Source organism: Sprattus sprattus (genome assembly GCF_963457725.1).
Source record: "Sprattus sprattus genome assembly, chromosome: 12".
In the NCBI taxonomy this organism is placed as follows: domain Eukaryota; kingdom Metazoa; phylum Chordata; class Actinopteri; order Clupeiformes; family Clupeidae; genus Sprattus; species Sprattus sprattus.
Window position 1 is genome coordinate 14497052 of NC_137910.1, and position 17003 is coordinate 14514054.

General features: G+C 44.4%; 2 protein-coding genes across 2 annotated transcripts in view; both read left to right on the forward strand.

Moving 5' to 3' along the window:
* kndc1 (kinase non-catalytic C-lobe domain containing 1) overlaps positions 1 to 11156 on the forward strand; it is a gene marked incomplete at both ends in the record, with an annotated part of 30568 nt that extends 19412 nt beyond the window's left edge. The window contains 18 exon segments of the mRNA XM_080849097.1: positions 6 to 35; positions 37 to 67; positions 69 to 171; positions 174 to 245; positions 248 to 339; positions 1619 to 1712; positions 1845 to 1942; positions 2297 to 2502; positions 2799 to 2909; positions 3178 to 3328; positions 3817 to 3984; positions 5063 to 5272; positions 5679 to 5761; positions 6753 to 6906; positions 7119 to 7241; positions 7764 to 7823; positions 8548 to 8705; positions 10925 to 11156. Coding sequence (XP_080705223.1) covers positions 6 to 35; positions 37 to 67; positions 69 to 171; positions 174 to 245; positions 248 to 339; positions 1619 to 1712; positions 1845 to 1942; positions 2297 to 2502; positions 2799 to 2909; positions 3178 to 3328; positions 3817 to 3984; positions 5063 to 5272; positions 5679 to 5761; positions 6753 to 6906; positions 7119 to 7241; positions 7764 to 7823; positions 8548 to 8705; positions 10925 to 11156 — 2176 coding nt within the window.
* Positions 11157 to 13645: 2489 nt separating this feature from the next.
* Positions 13646 to 14683, forward strand: LOC308373686 (homeobox protein vent1-like; the record flags this gene model as incomplete). The annotated part of the gene is made up of 3 exons (XM_080849292.1): positions 13646 to 13985; positions 14090 to 14319; positions 14432 to 14683. 3 exons carry the CDS (start codon positions 13646 to 13648, stop codon positions 14681 to 14683), a joined length of 822 nt encoding a protein of 273 aa, XP_080705418.1.
* Between the last annotated feature and the right edge of the window lie 2320 nt (positions 14684 to 17003).

Consider the following 17003-nt stretch of genomic DNA (forward strand, 5'->3'; position numbering starts at 1 on the left):
GAAAGCCCGTCTGAAGCCGAGCCCCTGAGCCATCGGAGGCTGGGAGGACCTCGGGCGTCTGGGCGGTCCCAGTCGGTCAGCTGGGTCCCAGAGATTCAGGATCGGGCCAGCTGTACCACGACTCGTCTGTGGATATGGAGGATGCCGACTCGCTGTGCTCTAACAGCCTCGGGCCCCCAGCCTCACCAGAGGCCACCAGGGGCTCTGCTGCCACAGGCCTACCTGGGCTCTTGCCCTCCACGGAGAGGATGCTTCAACCAGGAGGTGGTGAAGTACGCCGGGCAGCTTGGACGTCACGGCAATGGCAATGGGTCTCCGAGTCTGGACAACAAAACACAGGTGGGTTAGCAGTGGCTGGGGTAGAGAGGGATGCAGATGTGAAGGTGGCATGGGAGCGAGGATGAGGAAGGATAGTTATTGAGATAATGAGTGAAAGTGTGTGTGAGACAGTGAGACACAGAGGAAAGAGGAAGATGTGGCATATGCGAGGTAACAGAGATGGAAGGAGGAAAAAGAAAGGAAAGGCTTCAATAAACAAAGTGGTTGGAAATATGGTAATTAAATGCTAATGTTATGCTAATAGCTGGCTGTGTAAACAACAGTCCGGTCTTGTTGTCATTTTGGGTTCATGTACAGTTGTTCATGTCTTCACTGCTTCGTTTGTGTGTTCACTAATTTCTCTCTATCTGACAATTTGAAATGTAACTGTATTACTGTACTGCATTTAAAGAAGTCATTTTAAGACGTGTATGTGCTTTTTAAATACTCAAAGCTCAATCAAATGCAAATGTAAAGGCTTTGATAAATACCTAAAAATGGATCATGACATGTCAATACAAGTGTCCATCACTAGGAAAGTGTCCAGTGTTGTTCAAGCGTCGCTCTGCATAAACAGCCATTCATTATAAGTGTGCACTTCATAGAGTGTGGGCTTTATGGAGTGGTAATAGAATATTTATGTGCCGTGTTTACGAGTGTGCACTTTGATAAGAACGATAAATATGATCGTGATCATGATGGGTAGCATTGTATTTTTTCCATGCCTCTCCTCACTGAAGCAGCCAGACAGTGACCCCCTGTTGCACAGCGAGAGAAACAGCCTTGTGTGTGTGTGTGTGTGTGTGTGTGTGTGTGTGTGTTAGTGTGTGTGTGTGTGTGTGTGTGTGTGTGTGTGTGTGTGTGTGTGTGTGTGGGGGTGTTTGTGTGTCAGATCTGCTCCTCCCAGCACTTCAAAGAGACATCGATCTCTGTTACCATAGCGAAGAGCTAGGGGCTCGTAGCGTGATGCCTCATGGTCCACACAGATGCTTGCTCAGAATGATGCTCTTGTTGTATTCATAGCCCGGACAAATACATCTTCTAATTGGGTCATTAGGACAGGCATGGCATGGTGCTTTGGAGGGTTTTGTCAGTCTTCACCCTAGTTTAAGTGGTATGACTCATAAAAAATACAAATATTATCTGGTATACTATTAAGTAGCAGATCAGCACTGTCGTTTAAAACTGTGTCCTGATTAGGTATTAGACCTTTGCAGAACATCTGCTGCCGTAAGGGTTTGCAGAGGGGGAGTGGAGAGAAATAGAAAGCTGATTTCAGCTCTTTTTTGTGCCTACGCAGGAACTTCAACAGCAGATGACCATCGAGATCAGAAACATGAGGAAGACCAGAAACTTTCATCACAAGTTAGTTCAACAAGAAAGGAAAAACAAAGGTGTGTTTGTGTGTCCTTACAGTCCTCGGCTTGAATGCCTTTTTGATGAATGTAAAGCATGCTCACACACACACTCACACACACACACACACACAGACACTCACAACCTCCTTGGTTTGTTTTTCTCTTAAGGATCTGATGCAAAAGTTATGCTGTCAAAACTGAAGATTCAGTTTGAGGAGCTGCAGATGAAAGTGGAGTTTCTAGATACTGTGAGAAAGTACCTTGAGGTAAAACATGCTTGATTTCAGTGAGAAGTTCTGTAAACTTCCAAAAGTCAAATACCATTCTGTAAGTTTAGGGTTATGTGTGCTTTTATGCCCAAGGACAGACCACGTAATACTGGGATGGAGTCCCAGTATGTGCGTGAACAGAAGCATTCTTGTTGTTTGCATGAGAGGAAGCATTCATACTTAAACTTTATACTCTACCCTCTTTATACTCTATATAACCATACTAGCCCAGTTGTCCAGTCTGATACACTGTCTGTTGTGTGTGTGTGTCTCTGTGTGTGTGTGTGTGTGTGTGTGTGTGTGTGTGTGTGTGTGTGTGTGTGTGTGTGTGTGTGTGTGTGTGTGTGGTAGGTGCTGTGTTTGGACCAGCAGGGTGTGGATGTGGCTCTGCTGCCTTCCCTGGCCATGACAGGCTCTGGAGGTCTGGAGCTCTGGCCCCAGGATAACCCAGCTCTGCTGACTCTGCTGCCCGAGGCGAGGAGGGGGAAGGCGGGCAGCGGCAGCAGCCTCGTTGTGTCAGGGACCCCGCTGGGCCTCATGTCCTACCTATATGCCAGGTGACCTGCCACGTGCCACTGCAACACACACACGCACAAGCACACGCACACGCACACGCACACGCACACGCACACGCACACGCACACGCACACACACACACACACACACAAAAACGTTCTCAAACTAAAACATTATGCCACAAAGTATGTTCTAAAGCTCCGAATATGTTGTAATTACTTTATGTTGATTGAGAGGCAAGCTGGAAGAAACACTTGCTATGGTTATACTGTTCTCATACTATGCAACAACACATTTCAGCCAGTTCACCTAATCTCCTGATATCTGTCACTGACAGAGATGCTCACATTGAGGGCTACATCCAACAGTTCCTGTACACATATCGTTACTTCTGCAAACCTGAAGACCTTTTGCAGTTTTTAATGGATACCTTTAGGAGAGTGGCAGGGTGAGTACCATTTCCTTTCATTTGTTCCTGATCATTTTTACATAAATGGTGTCAGAAACACACTAAAGATTTTGGACCAGGCGCTCACCCACATGTCTTTTATTGCTGTAAGGTAACTTATGCATGTGTGGGGAGAACAGTCCTTTGAGTGGAAAACAAAAAAGAAGATGCATTTTATGTACGGAAAGCCCAAATGAACGGAACACATTTTGTTTGAAAACACTCTACGCTGGGCATTTAAAGTGAACCTGTCTCTGTTCTCATCTAGTGAAAACCATGACGACCCATCCTCCGATGCCACCAAGGTGTTCAACCGAACCCTGGACCTTCTGCACTGCTGGGTGGAGGACTGCCAGCTGGTAGACTTCCCCTCCAAATCACGACTCCAGCATACTCTCACCACCTTCCTCTGCTCTGAGGTGACTGATTCAGGAACAGACAGCCAGATCATGAAGCTATGTGGTGCAGTTAAAGGATAGTCTTGGACTGGTTCTTTTTGCAGAAATGTCCTGATTTTGACTGATTCAGGAACCGCCAGCCAGATCAAGCTGAAGGCCCTCATGAAGCTAGGTTGTGTGGTCAGATTTTAAAGGATAGTCTTGGACTGGTTCTTTTCGTCCATCAGCATCAATGTCCAGATTCTATCTACACACCGCAAGCCAGCGAGATAGCCTGTTTAGAGCATACACACACAGAAGAGTTGGCCAATGCAGTTGCCTGTTTTTTCACTGGTAGATGATGAAAGTTATTTTTGCTCACTGAACAGAGAGCACTTAGCCTTGCAGACAATATGTGTAATGAAGTAACAGAATTAGGCATTCCTCACCACTCTTTAGCCATTTCCTGGAACACTCACTGTGTCATGCTCTAATATAAGCCCTGTGCTGTGTCACTGTTTGTCCCCCAGGTGGCGCCACTGGACAGCCAAGGAGAGAGCCTCCTGGCTATCCTCCAGGCCGGGCCGAAGAAGAGGTGGAGCCAGGGGGAACCTGCTCCATGCTGGAGCCTAGACTGTGCTCTCGAGGACGGGGACACACTGTGCAGGAGGTCATCGGTTGATGAGGGGGGCAAAAAGGTGTGAAAGTCCTATGAAGTAGAACGTTAATGAGTAGGACAGTGGTTGTGCTCCCCGCTCCCCTCTCAGTAATGAGCACTAGTGCTGGTTTTACTGATTACACAGGAGGAAAATGTGCCACAGTAAATGACCAAACCAATGTACCTGTTGCAGTATAATGAATGCATGGCTTTTAAAATGCCTGTGGGTGTGTGTATGAGTGTGTGTGCATCTCTCTATCTGTGGGGGTGTTTGTGTGTAGGGGTGTGTATGAGTGTGTGTTTATCTCTCTGACTGTGTGTGTTGTGGGGGGGGATATATGAGGGTGTATTCATCTCTCGGTCTGTCTGTGTGTGTATGAGTGTCCATGTATATGTGATTTCTATGTACCTTTGTATGAGTGTGTGTGTGCGCATGCATGTGTTGTATATGTGTGTGTGCATACCAGGAATGTGTTGTATATGTGTGTGCATATGCATGAATGTGTTTTATATGTGTGTGCGTACGCATTAATGTGTTGTATATGTGTGTGCATACGCATGAATGAGTTGTATATGTGTGTGCATACGCATGAATGTGTTGTTTATGTGTGTGCATATGCATGAATGTGTTTTATATGTGTGTGCGTATGCATTAATGTGTTGTATATGTGTGTGTGCATACCAGGAATGTGTTTTGTATAGGTGTGTGCATACGCATGAATGTGTTGTATATGTGTGTGCATACGCATAAATGTGTTGTATATGTGTGTGATTGAATGAGTTGTATACGTGTGTGCGTACGCATGAATGTGTTGTTTATGTGTGTGCTTACGCATGAATGTGTTGTATATATGTGTGTGCATACGCATGAAGGTGTTGTGTATGTGTGTGATTGAATGAGTTGTATATGTGTGTGCTTACGCATGAATGTGATGTATATATGTGTGTACAAACGCATGAATGTGTTGTATGTGTGTGCATACGCATGAATGTGTTGTATGTACAGTATGTGTGTGCATATGCATGAATGAGTTGTATATGTGTGTGCATATGCATGAATGAGTTGTATATGTGTGTTCATACGCATGAATGTGTTGTTTATGTGTGTGCACGTATAGAGCTTCCAGTGGCGTGTGTCGCGCGTGGTGGAGCCTCAGCCTAAGGAGCCGGTGTACTCCATCGCTGCGATGCTGCCCCGGCCCTGCTACTCGTCCCTGCTGAAGCAGCTGACTCCCTCTCCCTACCCCAGGGCCGAGGAGCGCCTGCCCTTCAGCCAGCAGCAGCACACCGTACTGCTCACCGCCCAGCAGCTCACACTGCTCGAGCAGGTACACACACACAGACGCAGACATACACACACTCACACACACAGATACACACACACACACACTCACACACACAGATACACAAAACATTATGAAATGCCCAATTGGTGCACACATACACTCACACAGCATCTACTATAGGGGGAGACAAAGCTCCAGTGTTTTACTCATCACTCAGAACCAGCGGTTGTTAATGCTTAAAAGCAGTAGAGGCATGAGTAAAGTATGAGAGTATGCTTATTCTAGTGTACTCTCCCTCTCTTAGTCATGCTGCCTGTGATACAACAGGTTTTAGGAGATCCCCCTTTTACCTAATGTTCTAATTTTGGAGGTTGTCTGACTTCATAACTGTTAAATGTCATGGGGGAGTATATCCATGTTGTTTTCTGCCACCATATTTTCTTTTTAGGAGATGTTCCAGAGCTGCCACCCAGTTCACTTCCTCAACTCGAGAGCTCAAGGTGTCAGAGACAAGGCCGCTGGCGTGAGCAGGTGAGTCTGTGCTCTCACACTCTCACACTCTCACACTCTCACACTCTCTTATTAAGCCATTACATATCAGATTGTTCCAAGTTTGCAGTGCGTTTCTCATTTCAAGACTTTCATTCTGCATAATTAGTGGCAAAACAGATGGCGGACAGACATGTTGTGATACTTTACACGTTCTGAAGACATGAGGATTCTGCAAACTGTTGCACACAAGACTCACATTATTCCTTTCTTCTCACAGCTATGTGACACTAGCAGCCATATTACGAGTTTCAAAATCAGAAAAGTTTAGTCTTACTCTTTAGGTGCCAGAGGACTCTTTACTAGATCTCTCGCCTTACCCGTGAGAATGTGAACACAACTACATCTGCCCTAAAGAGTATTAGCGCAGTGATCATATGTATTTATCTTATCCTCAAATACAATATACATCCCACCCTTACTGTATAACCGTCACACTCTTACCTTCTAGAATTAATCCCTGCATTTCTTGCACTCTCCACTTCTTTGCACTATTTGTTGTGTTACAATTCACAGCTCCTGAACAGTATATTGCCATTCCTCCTTTTTAAGACTTATTAGACCGTTGCACTGTTTGTGTTGTATTGTGTTATGATGTATATTCTTTGTAAGCACAGTGAGGGCCACTTTACCAAGTGAAATTCCTTGTTTGTGCAAATTTACTTGGCCAATAAAACCTGATTCTGATTCTGTCAGTGACATGAGATGAAGCTTTGATGAGATATGGTAACGCATGGAAGGGACCAGGATGTACTCAGGCAGTAAAATATTTTTATATCCTGCATTCTGTCGAGGTGAAAAACACCAGCTATATGAGTACAGTTTTGATATCCTGTTTTGTGTTAAGGTGAAAAACACAGGCTATATGAGTACACTTTTGATATCCTGTGTTCTGTGTAGGTAAAAAACACTGGCTATATGAGGTCACTTTTGAAAATGTACTCTGATGTACTGTTGAATGACCCTCTCTCAGATGCGCGTCTTCTGAAGCTGGGCCTGCAGAGGGCGCCAGTCACATCCTGTCCAAGTCCTCGCCACAGGAGTCACCTCTGCTTCAGTTGCTAAGATACGCCAACAGCGTCTCCAACTGGGTGTCTGCCGAGATCGTCATCTGTGACTCTGTCAAGGTGCCGACCCGCTCGTGTCCTGGTCCTGCCCCACTCTTCACAGGGAGTGTTTGCCAATCTGTCGAGATTACCATAGAAATGACACACAGGAGTGATGAGACTGCATGTCTGCTAGCATGGTCGCTGATTTTGTCTCGCCCACCCTTAAGCTGTGGCGATGACTCTCTCTCTCTCTCTCTCTCTCTCTCTCTCTCTCTCTCTCTCTCTCTCAGACGCAGACTGCTCTACTCGCCAAGTTCCTCTCCGTGGCCAAGTGCTGCTACGAGTCCAGGAATTTCGCCACAGCCATGCAGATCCTCACAGGCCTGGAGAATGTCATCATCAGGCAATTACCCGTAAGCCTGGTGGGGCGAGGGGTGTGTGTGTGTGTGTGGGGGGTAGTCTGGGTGTTATCTCCGCTGCATGGAGGAACAGGTTCATTCCATGTCAATTAGCTTCCACAATATAGAAAAGTGACCACGCATGAACCTCATAAACATTGCAATTGCAACAGCATTCCAGGCTGAACTATTTCTGCTTTGCCACCATCCGCTAGAAATGGGTTGTTGATTGCCTCCTTTGTGCTGAGTGTATTTCAATTCAGAATTAATTCATTTAATCTTCAGGCGAGTTGATATTATTTTTGTTTACTAGGAGTACAGCTATGCCCGTCATTTCTCTGGCACAAATATGTTAATTTGCACTGTGAATTAACCTATGAGGCAATAATTATTAAGCCTATTGTTTTCCTTGATTAAAATTGGTTGCTTAAGTATGGAAACAAGAACTTTCACATACAGCACAGTTCAGTGAGATCAACCCAGTGTTGTTATGGCAGCTGTGAAGTTTCTTGAGTTCACATCCATAATTCTCAACAGGCATGGAAACATCTTAGTGTGAAAGTGTGTGGGATTCTGGAGGACCTGCGAGCTGTTCAGGTAAGCTTTGCCGACACTTCACTAATCACCTGCCATTTCAGGACCTGAGAGAGGCCATAGTGAGGTGTGTTTACTGGGACTCCACCCGTGCTCTCCTTCAGGGTGAAACGAGGTGGAGTTTTAGGTGGCTAATGTGGTGTTAATGTTCCCGCTTCACCCATGAGTTTCCTGGGAATCTGAAAATGAATGGAAGTCAATGAGAGGGTGCTTGAAACTAGTAGCCCACCCTAACTTCAGGATTACTGAGCTACATGCTATAGGGGTGATGGCCCATCAACACCTTGTTATTATCCTCCAAACACAGCTCTTGTTTCTGTTGTTCCGCTGATGTCCGCTCCTGGTTTAAAGCCACCAGCATGTGTATGCGATGCCTTTCAGTGTAATGATTCACAAATGCTCCTCAGCCACGTCACCATCTCAAACTGGGAACGTTTATGTTGATCTTATCTTGTCTTTTCTACCTGCAGCCGCTGAACAGAATGTGCAAGCATAAATTTCATCGGCCCCTTGTGTTTCTATTCATTTACAATCACATTAAGTCCCTCACTCAGCAGGCGCTTTTCTCCTCAGTGATTTACAAATGAGATAAAAAAACACAAGCGAATAGCCAATCAAGAGAGGAACCCCGAAAGCAACATGCTGTATCAAACAAGCCTCCCTTTCACATTGCCCAGAGCTGAGCAGAGACTGGGGAAAGGACATCCAGGTGTATTTTGTCTCTCAGGTGTTCCTGCGGAGCGACAGCCTGTGCCTGATGGAGGGGGAGCGTCTGAGGGCGAAGCCCACCCTCCCCGAGGCCCACGTCCTGGCCCTGCACCTCCAGCAGCTGGAGATCGGAGCCTTCACGCTCACCAGCGGGGCCTGCAAGTGGCCAAAGTTGAGGTGGGGGGAGCCAGGGTCACTCTGACCTTGAACACTCACTGTGTCTGTGTCTCTGACTAGGGGTGAAGTGCACTCCCTCCTGCCGCTAATCTGCTGCTGCTGCGTGAGCAGGCCAAGCTCAGGTCAGGTCTCAGGGTCATAGGGGAAGAAGACAAAAACACGCAGAAGGCACACACAGTGATAAAATGCTGAAACCTTACATGTAGTGAGAGACACTGCTGAAAGATTTCTACTTCACTCAATAATTCAACTCTAATGGGTACGATTTTGCACTGTACCGTCAAGTTACATCACGTTGTCATTGGGTATGACTCATTTTGGAATTCATTCCAATAAAGACAGAAGATGATAATAGTATGCTCTCTGATATTTTCTTGAGAGTTGTGGAACTATGCCATTTCTGGAAAGCTGTGGGAAGACTTTTCTTTAATTACATCCAGAGTTTGTGAGTAAGGCTGCAATAAGTTAGAAATAGGTAGTTATAGTGCATTGGAATCCTCATCATTTTCATTTTTTAGCTTATTAGTGCTTTTAGCGCTGAAACTGTCTAGTGACCTCCCGTCTCTCCTTGCATCTGTTCTTGCCTTCTTGTGTCCTAGATAAGACATCCCTCCAACTGCTTCAGTGGAGCACTGAACTTCTGGCACAAAGTTCAGTTTGCAACAAATTTATCTGGAGTTAAGATACACATACACACACACATACACACAAACACACACACACACACACACACACACACACACACACACACACACACACACACACACACACACACACACATACACACACACAAACAGAGTGTTCCTTCTCACAGTCCAGGCTGGTAGACAGATGTTGGGGTCAGGGAGTGAAAGTGAAAGAGAGAGAGAGAGAGAGAGAGAGAGAGAGAGAGAGAGAGAGAGAGAGAGAGAGAGGGAGGGAGTGAGAGTGAGTGGACGGTAATGACACAGCTGGTTATTTCCACTGGCAGACGCCCAGAAACCGCCTCCTCACGCGCAGCCAGGATGGACGACAGGTGGCTCACCATGGGAATGCGTGTGGTTAGGGAGATGCTCCCACAGTAAGGTGGTGACGACAGATGCTGAGGTCAGCAGAGAGAGAGAGAGAGGGGGGGAGAGAGAGAGAGAGAGAGAAGGAGAGGGGGGGGGGGAGAAGGGGAGAGGGAGAGACATGATCTTTGTCACAGGGGCAGGGACTGTAAGGTGAAAGGAAGAGTGAGCTGAAGAGAGAGACAGATAGGTAACGAGAGGGAAAGTTGTATATATGTAGAGAGGGGGGAGTGAAAAAGAGAACAGATCCCTCCTTAAGTTTCCTTATCCGTTCAGCTAATTAGGTCAATCTTATGAAAGTTCTTTGCAGAGATGCGTTTCAGCATGTTTGGTGTTCTAATGTAAGGCTGTGAAAAAGTTTCTCTTAATGTTTGCTTTGCATAGCACTCTCTTCATAGCAATGGTGAAGAAATTATTAAAAGTTTACAGAAGACTAGTTTCTGCAGCCTATGCATCTTTTGTTTTCTGTTTGAAGCATTTTGTTCAGGCCCTTCTCTTGCCCCGGAGCGTATACCTGAAACAAAGAAAACCTGATGCATAGATTAGAAAAAAGTATTTGGAAAATGACAGGGGGGGACTTTAGAATGACTCCATTAATGTGTGTGTGTTTTGACAAAAAAGCTACACCCTTTAGTTATACATTTTGCTTTGAGCCTAGAAAGCCATGGATTTGATCTTTGTCACAGTGTACGTACAGAAATCTGGATGTTTCGAATACTGGTACTAATGGAGATTGATGATGGCATCATTATCTTGTTCTTTGTTATGTTGTGGATCCATGAACTTTCACGTTTCATTATTTTCAGTCGTTCTTCCCCTCATTAATTATTTTCCCTGTTTCTACTGTTTTGACTTTCAAATCAACGACTTCACAGAAAGCAATTAAAATGCAGCCTCACACGCGTTTGGCATATGCAGCTGGCACTACTAAAAAGCAAGCTTCGGAGAAGATAATATGTAGGAGTGCTAAAACTATGCTAGAGCTATGGAAGATATATAAGGGAACAATTTGGGAGTTTAATACAAATTAAAAAATGCATACATATAAATGCATATGTAAACTGTGGGTTTGGTCATTCAAATAATGTCTGTCTTTACTTTTCTCTCCCTCTCGCTCTCTCTCTCTCGATCTATCTATCTATCTATCTGTCTATCGCTACATCGCCACAGGGCCATAGCCCGAGTGGTAAGTCAGGTCCATGCATTCCAGGAGTTCCCATACACCTACACCCTTGACCTGGAGCTCCAGGCCTACCTGCGCGTGCGCATCTCTCACCTAGGATCCTGTGACGTGCCGCTCCTCGCCGCCGACAATGAGGCCAACTTCCACCAGCTCCCCATCGACCGCCACTCACGCCGCATCCATGAGACCCTGCGTCGGGTCAAATCAACCTTCCAGTGAGGCCTCCTCGTCGTGAACACTCTATGCCCTGACTTCCATCTGTTCACAGTGGAGGTGGTTGGGGGGGGGGAATAAGTATGGTGGAATGGTGTTGTACACAAAGGCCAAAGTGTGTTGGGTTTGAGTGAGTTTTTGATGTCCATGTTTCACACAAAGACAGGACATCCTGAATAGGCTGGACAGACAAGGCAGAGGAGGATTTGTCCAGGGCTCTTTACTATTCTACAGTGCCCTACTCTCCTGGAGTGATGTATTCAACAATGTGATGAATGCTGTTGATAAAAGTCAGATTTATAATGACTTTCTAAAGTAAAGGGGTCTTAGAAAAGCCACACTAAATAAGGTGGTTTTTGTTTTAATAATACACTTTAAATTGGATGTGACGTGAGGGTAGGCTACTAAGTGTTTCCTTATGCACAGTGTGGCTATTGTGATGATTACCTAGTCACAGAAAAAGCAGAGGGCATCTTAACTTCAGCTACATAGGGGTGTGTTAAAGTCTATCGACTTCTGTTGCTTTGTTTCTTCTTTGTTAAATGCCAAAAAAAATACACCTAGTGCCCGACAAAGGATTAACCCATATCTAACCATAATGTGCTTACTATTAAAAAAAGATCCTGAAGACGTTATTCACTTTTAGTTAAGGGGACTGTGTGATTGTGCAAATTGGAAGGCTCCCGTTCCCTAGGAGTGTGACAGAGAGTCTTAATGTTTATATGAAATGGTGTCATTTTGTTACACTTGACCATCTAGTATGAAGGAAATGTTTGTGCGAGATAATGTCCCGATTATATTGTTTTAAATATTAAGTATATATAATGTTGTATTACTGACTCCCCAGACCATACAGAAAATATTGGAAGCGTATTTGTTTTAAATCGCGCGGCATACCATTTGAATGGCGCCGGAATCTAGGTGCAAGCATGAAGGGGGTGGGGGGAGTCCACCAATTTGTCACGAAATTGTCACATTCGGTGCAAGGAAATAGGCGCTCTTGGGGGCGACATCCATCCCGAGTCTTCGGGGGCGGACCCCTCTCTTATTGTTTTCGGGGAGGGGGGTGGGGGGGAGATCAGTGACTGCAGCTTCAAAGCGACCCAGATAAAGGCCGTAATTGGAAGGCAAAGACACAGAGCCCTCCAAGTTAGAGATCACCGATAAGGGAAACATTCAACATGTTGCTGACAGCATTACTAAACGATCCCTTTAGCGGCATTGTCTCCTGGCCATAAGATGCCGCGCATGTCAAAGGGATTTAAACACTTTGAGGAGTTGCACAGTGAGGATAAACGCCTCAGTTCTTGGCTTGTCTCCCCCAAACCTCTTTTGTCTTTTTAACCTTGTTCATGTATTTCCCTTTATCAATTAGATAGTATGTACTTTAAATGTCACAGCGATATTTTCCCTTGAAGTAAATTAATAAAACATTCTCGAAATCTTCAAATTCTTAAAAGAGCTGTAACTCAGCGTCTGATCTCACTTTTATGAAAATGTCATCCCATGTAGACTTATTATTTTAGGTTCTTGAATATGTGACTATCCTTCTTAACTTTTTACTACCTTTCCTTTTTTAAACTTACAAGGACTTCTCTCTTTCCTGTTCGCCATAGCCTCGACATTTCCCCTGATACCTAAGAGCTCGCATAAGCTGAATTTGCATTTCAACTGCTGGTCAATCAGATGCAATTGTGTGGCTACTGTAATGCCTTTGATCTGTGATGTTTAAACCAGACTAGGCCAAAGGCTGGCTGAGACGGTGGCGCCATGGCCCTCCGGGGTATGGAGGATGTGCTATACCAAACCATTTCAACTGTATTGTTATTGCAATTCTATCAGTCAACAAGGCGCAGGACAATTGCAAGATTCTTTCGCAAGGAAAACCCGCACCAGACCACTTGGCCTTCATCGTCGGCATAGTTTAACTGCTCTATCTGTTGCAATTGCAAATACGCTGTTTATCTGCAAACACAAGTTTGCAAATATTTTAATTGAAGTTTAGAAAAACATAAAGATATAAGATATGTAGAACCATCTGACATATGACGCCAAAAATGTAATTCAAAAGCTATATGTATGAAATGATCTGGCAGCACTAAGCATGAAGATAAAGATCAAATAACTTATTTTTGTCTTTCTAATGTGTCTTTGACATTATATGTTCCCATTTTTAAAGTTATTGGCTCTATTTTTATTAAAACACAACTGCTATATAAGACACCAGAAAAACGTTTGATGTTATGTCTGCTTGAAGTCCAGATGCTGACTTTCTTCTACCCAGGCTTGAACCGGGCAGATAGGCTAGATGTATGAGCTCGTGAGGTTCTCACAGACATCACGGCGCCAGGCTTTCACACAATCACAGGATATGTAAAGACTTCAACAACGACCCATTAGCCTTAATGATTGAGAATTGATCAGGCGTTAACGCACCTATCCATATGTTAATGAAGGAGGCGGCCGGGACCTATATATAGTGGGCCTTAGCCGAGATGCTGTCACAACACAGCCTGACCTCAATTGGATACAGTTCGCTGCTCAAGAGACATACGAGCCTTACTACTGCAAACATGGTGAAATTCTTCTCCGTGGATTGGCTCATCCAGAGCGATGCACCTACCGACATGGAACTGGAACCCAAGGAGATTTATTCGACTCAGTTCCGACCACACGTTCCTTGTGTTGTGCAGCCTCGCCAGCCAACGTGTTTTGATAAGTCTTACCTTCAACCAAAGCCAAAAGTTAAGAACTCTTTGGATGGCACCGATAAACCTACGGAACAGAAGCCTGTTGAGACTCCAGACTGCCGTCCAGCAAGTTGCTCCTCACCAAGTAAGTAGTCTATAAAGGGTTTTATTCACTTATTGACATTAACAGATTGTCAGACAAGCAGCTAAGTAAATTGTGCGGTGTCTAACAACTTTTCTTTTTTTTAGTTTCAGAAATAAGTGGTTATTCATCTGGCTATGAAAGTGAAGCGGCCTCTTCCGAATGCCCTTCCGTGGATGGGATTGAAGCGGAGGGAGAGGGTGCACAGCGTCGGGTCCGAACCAAATTCACTCCAGAACAAATCCAGAAGCTCGAGAAGATCTTCAACAAACACAAATACCTGGACGCAGGGGAGCGAGCCAAAACTGCCATGAAGCTTAACCTCTCTGAAACACAGGTAAGCGACCAAATCCTAAAGAATTACCTTAAATCGTGTATATTTTAAGCAATGATATATTAGCTGTTCTCTATCTGAACAATGTACTGACAAATCTTGTTTATTATTCCAGGTGAGAACATGGTTCCAGAACCGAAGAATGAAGGTGAAACGTGAAGTCCAGGATTTGCGCCATGAGTACCTGCCTACCATGGTATTCCCGCCCGTTCCATCTGTTCAGTACCACAGCTACGGAGGACAGCAGATCCAGTTCTCCCCCGCTGCCAACATGCTTTATTCGCCTATGGGTCAACAAGTAGGGGTCCAGCGGATGACCATGCATCAGCCCATCCACCCAGTGATGTCTGCTGCGTATTACTACTGAAGGCGTTGAAAAAAGAGAGACTTATCCCCACTGCTGCTAACACTTATGCTGAATAGTGCAATACTGAACAGTTTGTTGATGTGTATAAAGTGTACATGCCTATTGTAAAATTCTATACAATTTTGTAGAGATGGAAAAAGTTAAAGTCTATTTATTGCCGTTTTAATAAAAAATAAATATATACGTGAATCTATTTGACACTTTGCGTGTGTTTTGTGGTGGTATTACTCAAAAGTAGAACAGAACATGACAAGGCAGACTTGTATAGTTTAATGTGGCTGTATTATACAGTCTACAATAACATGTTAGGTTTCGTATGGTCCACAATTCACCCCCAATATATGCCCCTATGCTCAGACTCTCAGATAAGAAGAAATACAGCTATTTTTGCACATTATTACTCATAATTACGATTAGATTACACAAGTGATTTAGTGTAGCCCATTGAATTACTACAGCCCATTTGGATCCACAGGGACAGACGCCAAAAATGATAACTAGGTTTTAACCCAATTTAGAATTGATATAGTAGCCCACTAATGAACCATATTGGTAACATCGTATTTTCTGGCGGTACTTGCACAGAATAAAACAATTGTAGTTCCGGCCTAATCGAAAACACAGACTTTCAGGCAGTGATCTTAAGGGCCCGCCATACTGGTGGCCCGTTCCATGCTGTGCTTTCATATGCGTTCGAACTAATTCTGTTTGTCTGTGCCACGGCACTTCAAACGCAAGCTAACGAGGAGATCATTGCCGACAATTAGTACTAATTGCGTCGGCCACTGATGAGTTTACTCTTATCACAGTGGGGGTCACTGGCTCCAGAATGTCTGGGCGATTGTATGCAGACTTAAGACAAGACTACAGGCAATGTTTGATAAACTATGGGATCATGGATCCTTATCTGATACGATCTCAAAAGTAGTGATTGTTGCTTTAGTTTAATCCCAACCGACTGAGACCTGATCCACTTTATTAGTGGACCCATGAATTGATAAGCTGTGATCACCTTTACATTGTACCCAGAAACAGGCAATCGTATCGATTGTTGTTTATGTTGGCTTCGATTGGTGAGCTAGTGACATATATTTTCTGGGAAGCAAAAACAAAGATGGACCCTTGTGGTCAAACATGTCCGGATTTCAAAAGCTAATTTCTGGTCCATCCGCAGTCTCAGTGTGTTTGCCTGGCGTCAGTAGCACTCCCAAAGCCAATTCAAATTCTCGTGTCAACAGAGATCAAACGAAACACACTCACTTTCGCAGGGGTAACCATCCCGCTGAGGTGTGTAGACAATGGGCCCAAATGCCTAAAAGCAACAGCTGAGGGGAGAAAGCCCGGTAGGCCTATCTTTCAAGCACGACTGGTCCCGCCTTTTGATTATTGTATTACCGCGACAGAGGATTTGCCCAGACATGTCAAGTTAATTATTCAAGAGGCACTATAGGCCTTTACGTATATTTTAAGACATAGTCAAAATCGCATAGGACAGTGAATATGCTTAATATTTTTTTAAATAGGCAAAATGCTTGTGTATAGTGACCTCTGTGGTCATAGCGGTAGAACATATCTCCCCTCCTATCTATCTCGGCCATACCCTATTCTTCTTTACTTGATGAAACATGAAAGTTCGATGTAATCACTGTATCAGTACGTTTATGATCATTTACCTCTGTGATTTTTTGTTGACGACAAAGACAGTTGTCGAGGCGCGGTCTGATACTCAGACTCAGTGGCGCCTGGATATAACAAGTGTACTGCATGTGTGAAAACGCACCATTGCGACACCTATTAACTTCAATTACAACACCCATCAAATACTTATCGTTCCGTCGAGACCTCTTTACTTATGTAAATACAGGTGGGTCGAGTCCTACATATAGGCGTATGTCAGGCTAGGGCCTAAAGATACAGACTTACTTTTACATGTCAAGCAACGCAGCCTTCAAGCACACCATGGCTAAACATTTCTCAGTGGAATGGCTGTCTCAAAGCTTTTATTCACCTGTAAGTTGTACGAACACCTCTGACTTCGATGACAGGATTCATAGCAAAAACGAGAACGACACCTCTGATGCAAATGATAGAAGACATATGACATCAAACACGGATCTGTCTATTGTGCCAAATATGATTGACTTGATGCACACGGACACCGATAACGGCCAGGAAGCTACTGCACTCCCAGCCTCTCCTTCAAGTAGGTATCCCTGCATTCTTTATGAAAGCTCGATAGTTTGATATATTCATTTGGCAGTCATTGCAGGATTTCTAATGGTCATTATCTCACCCAGATGTTTGTTTTTATTTAGACAGT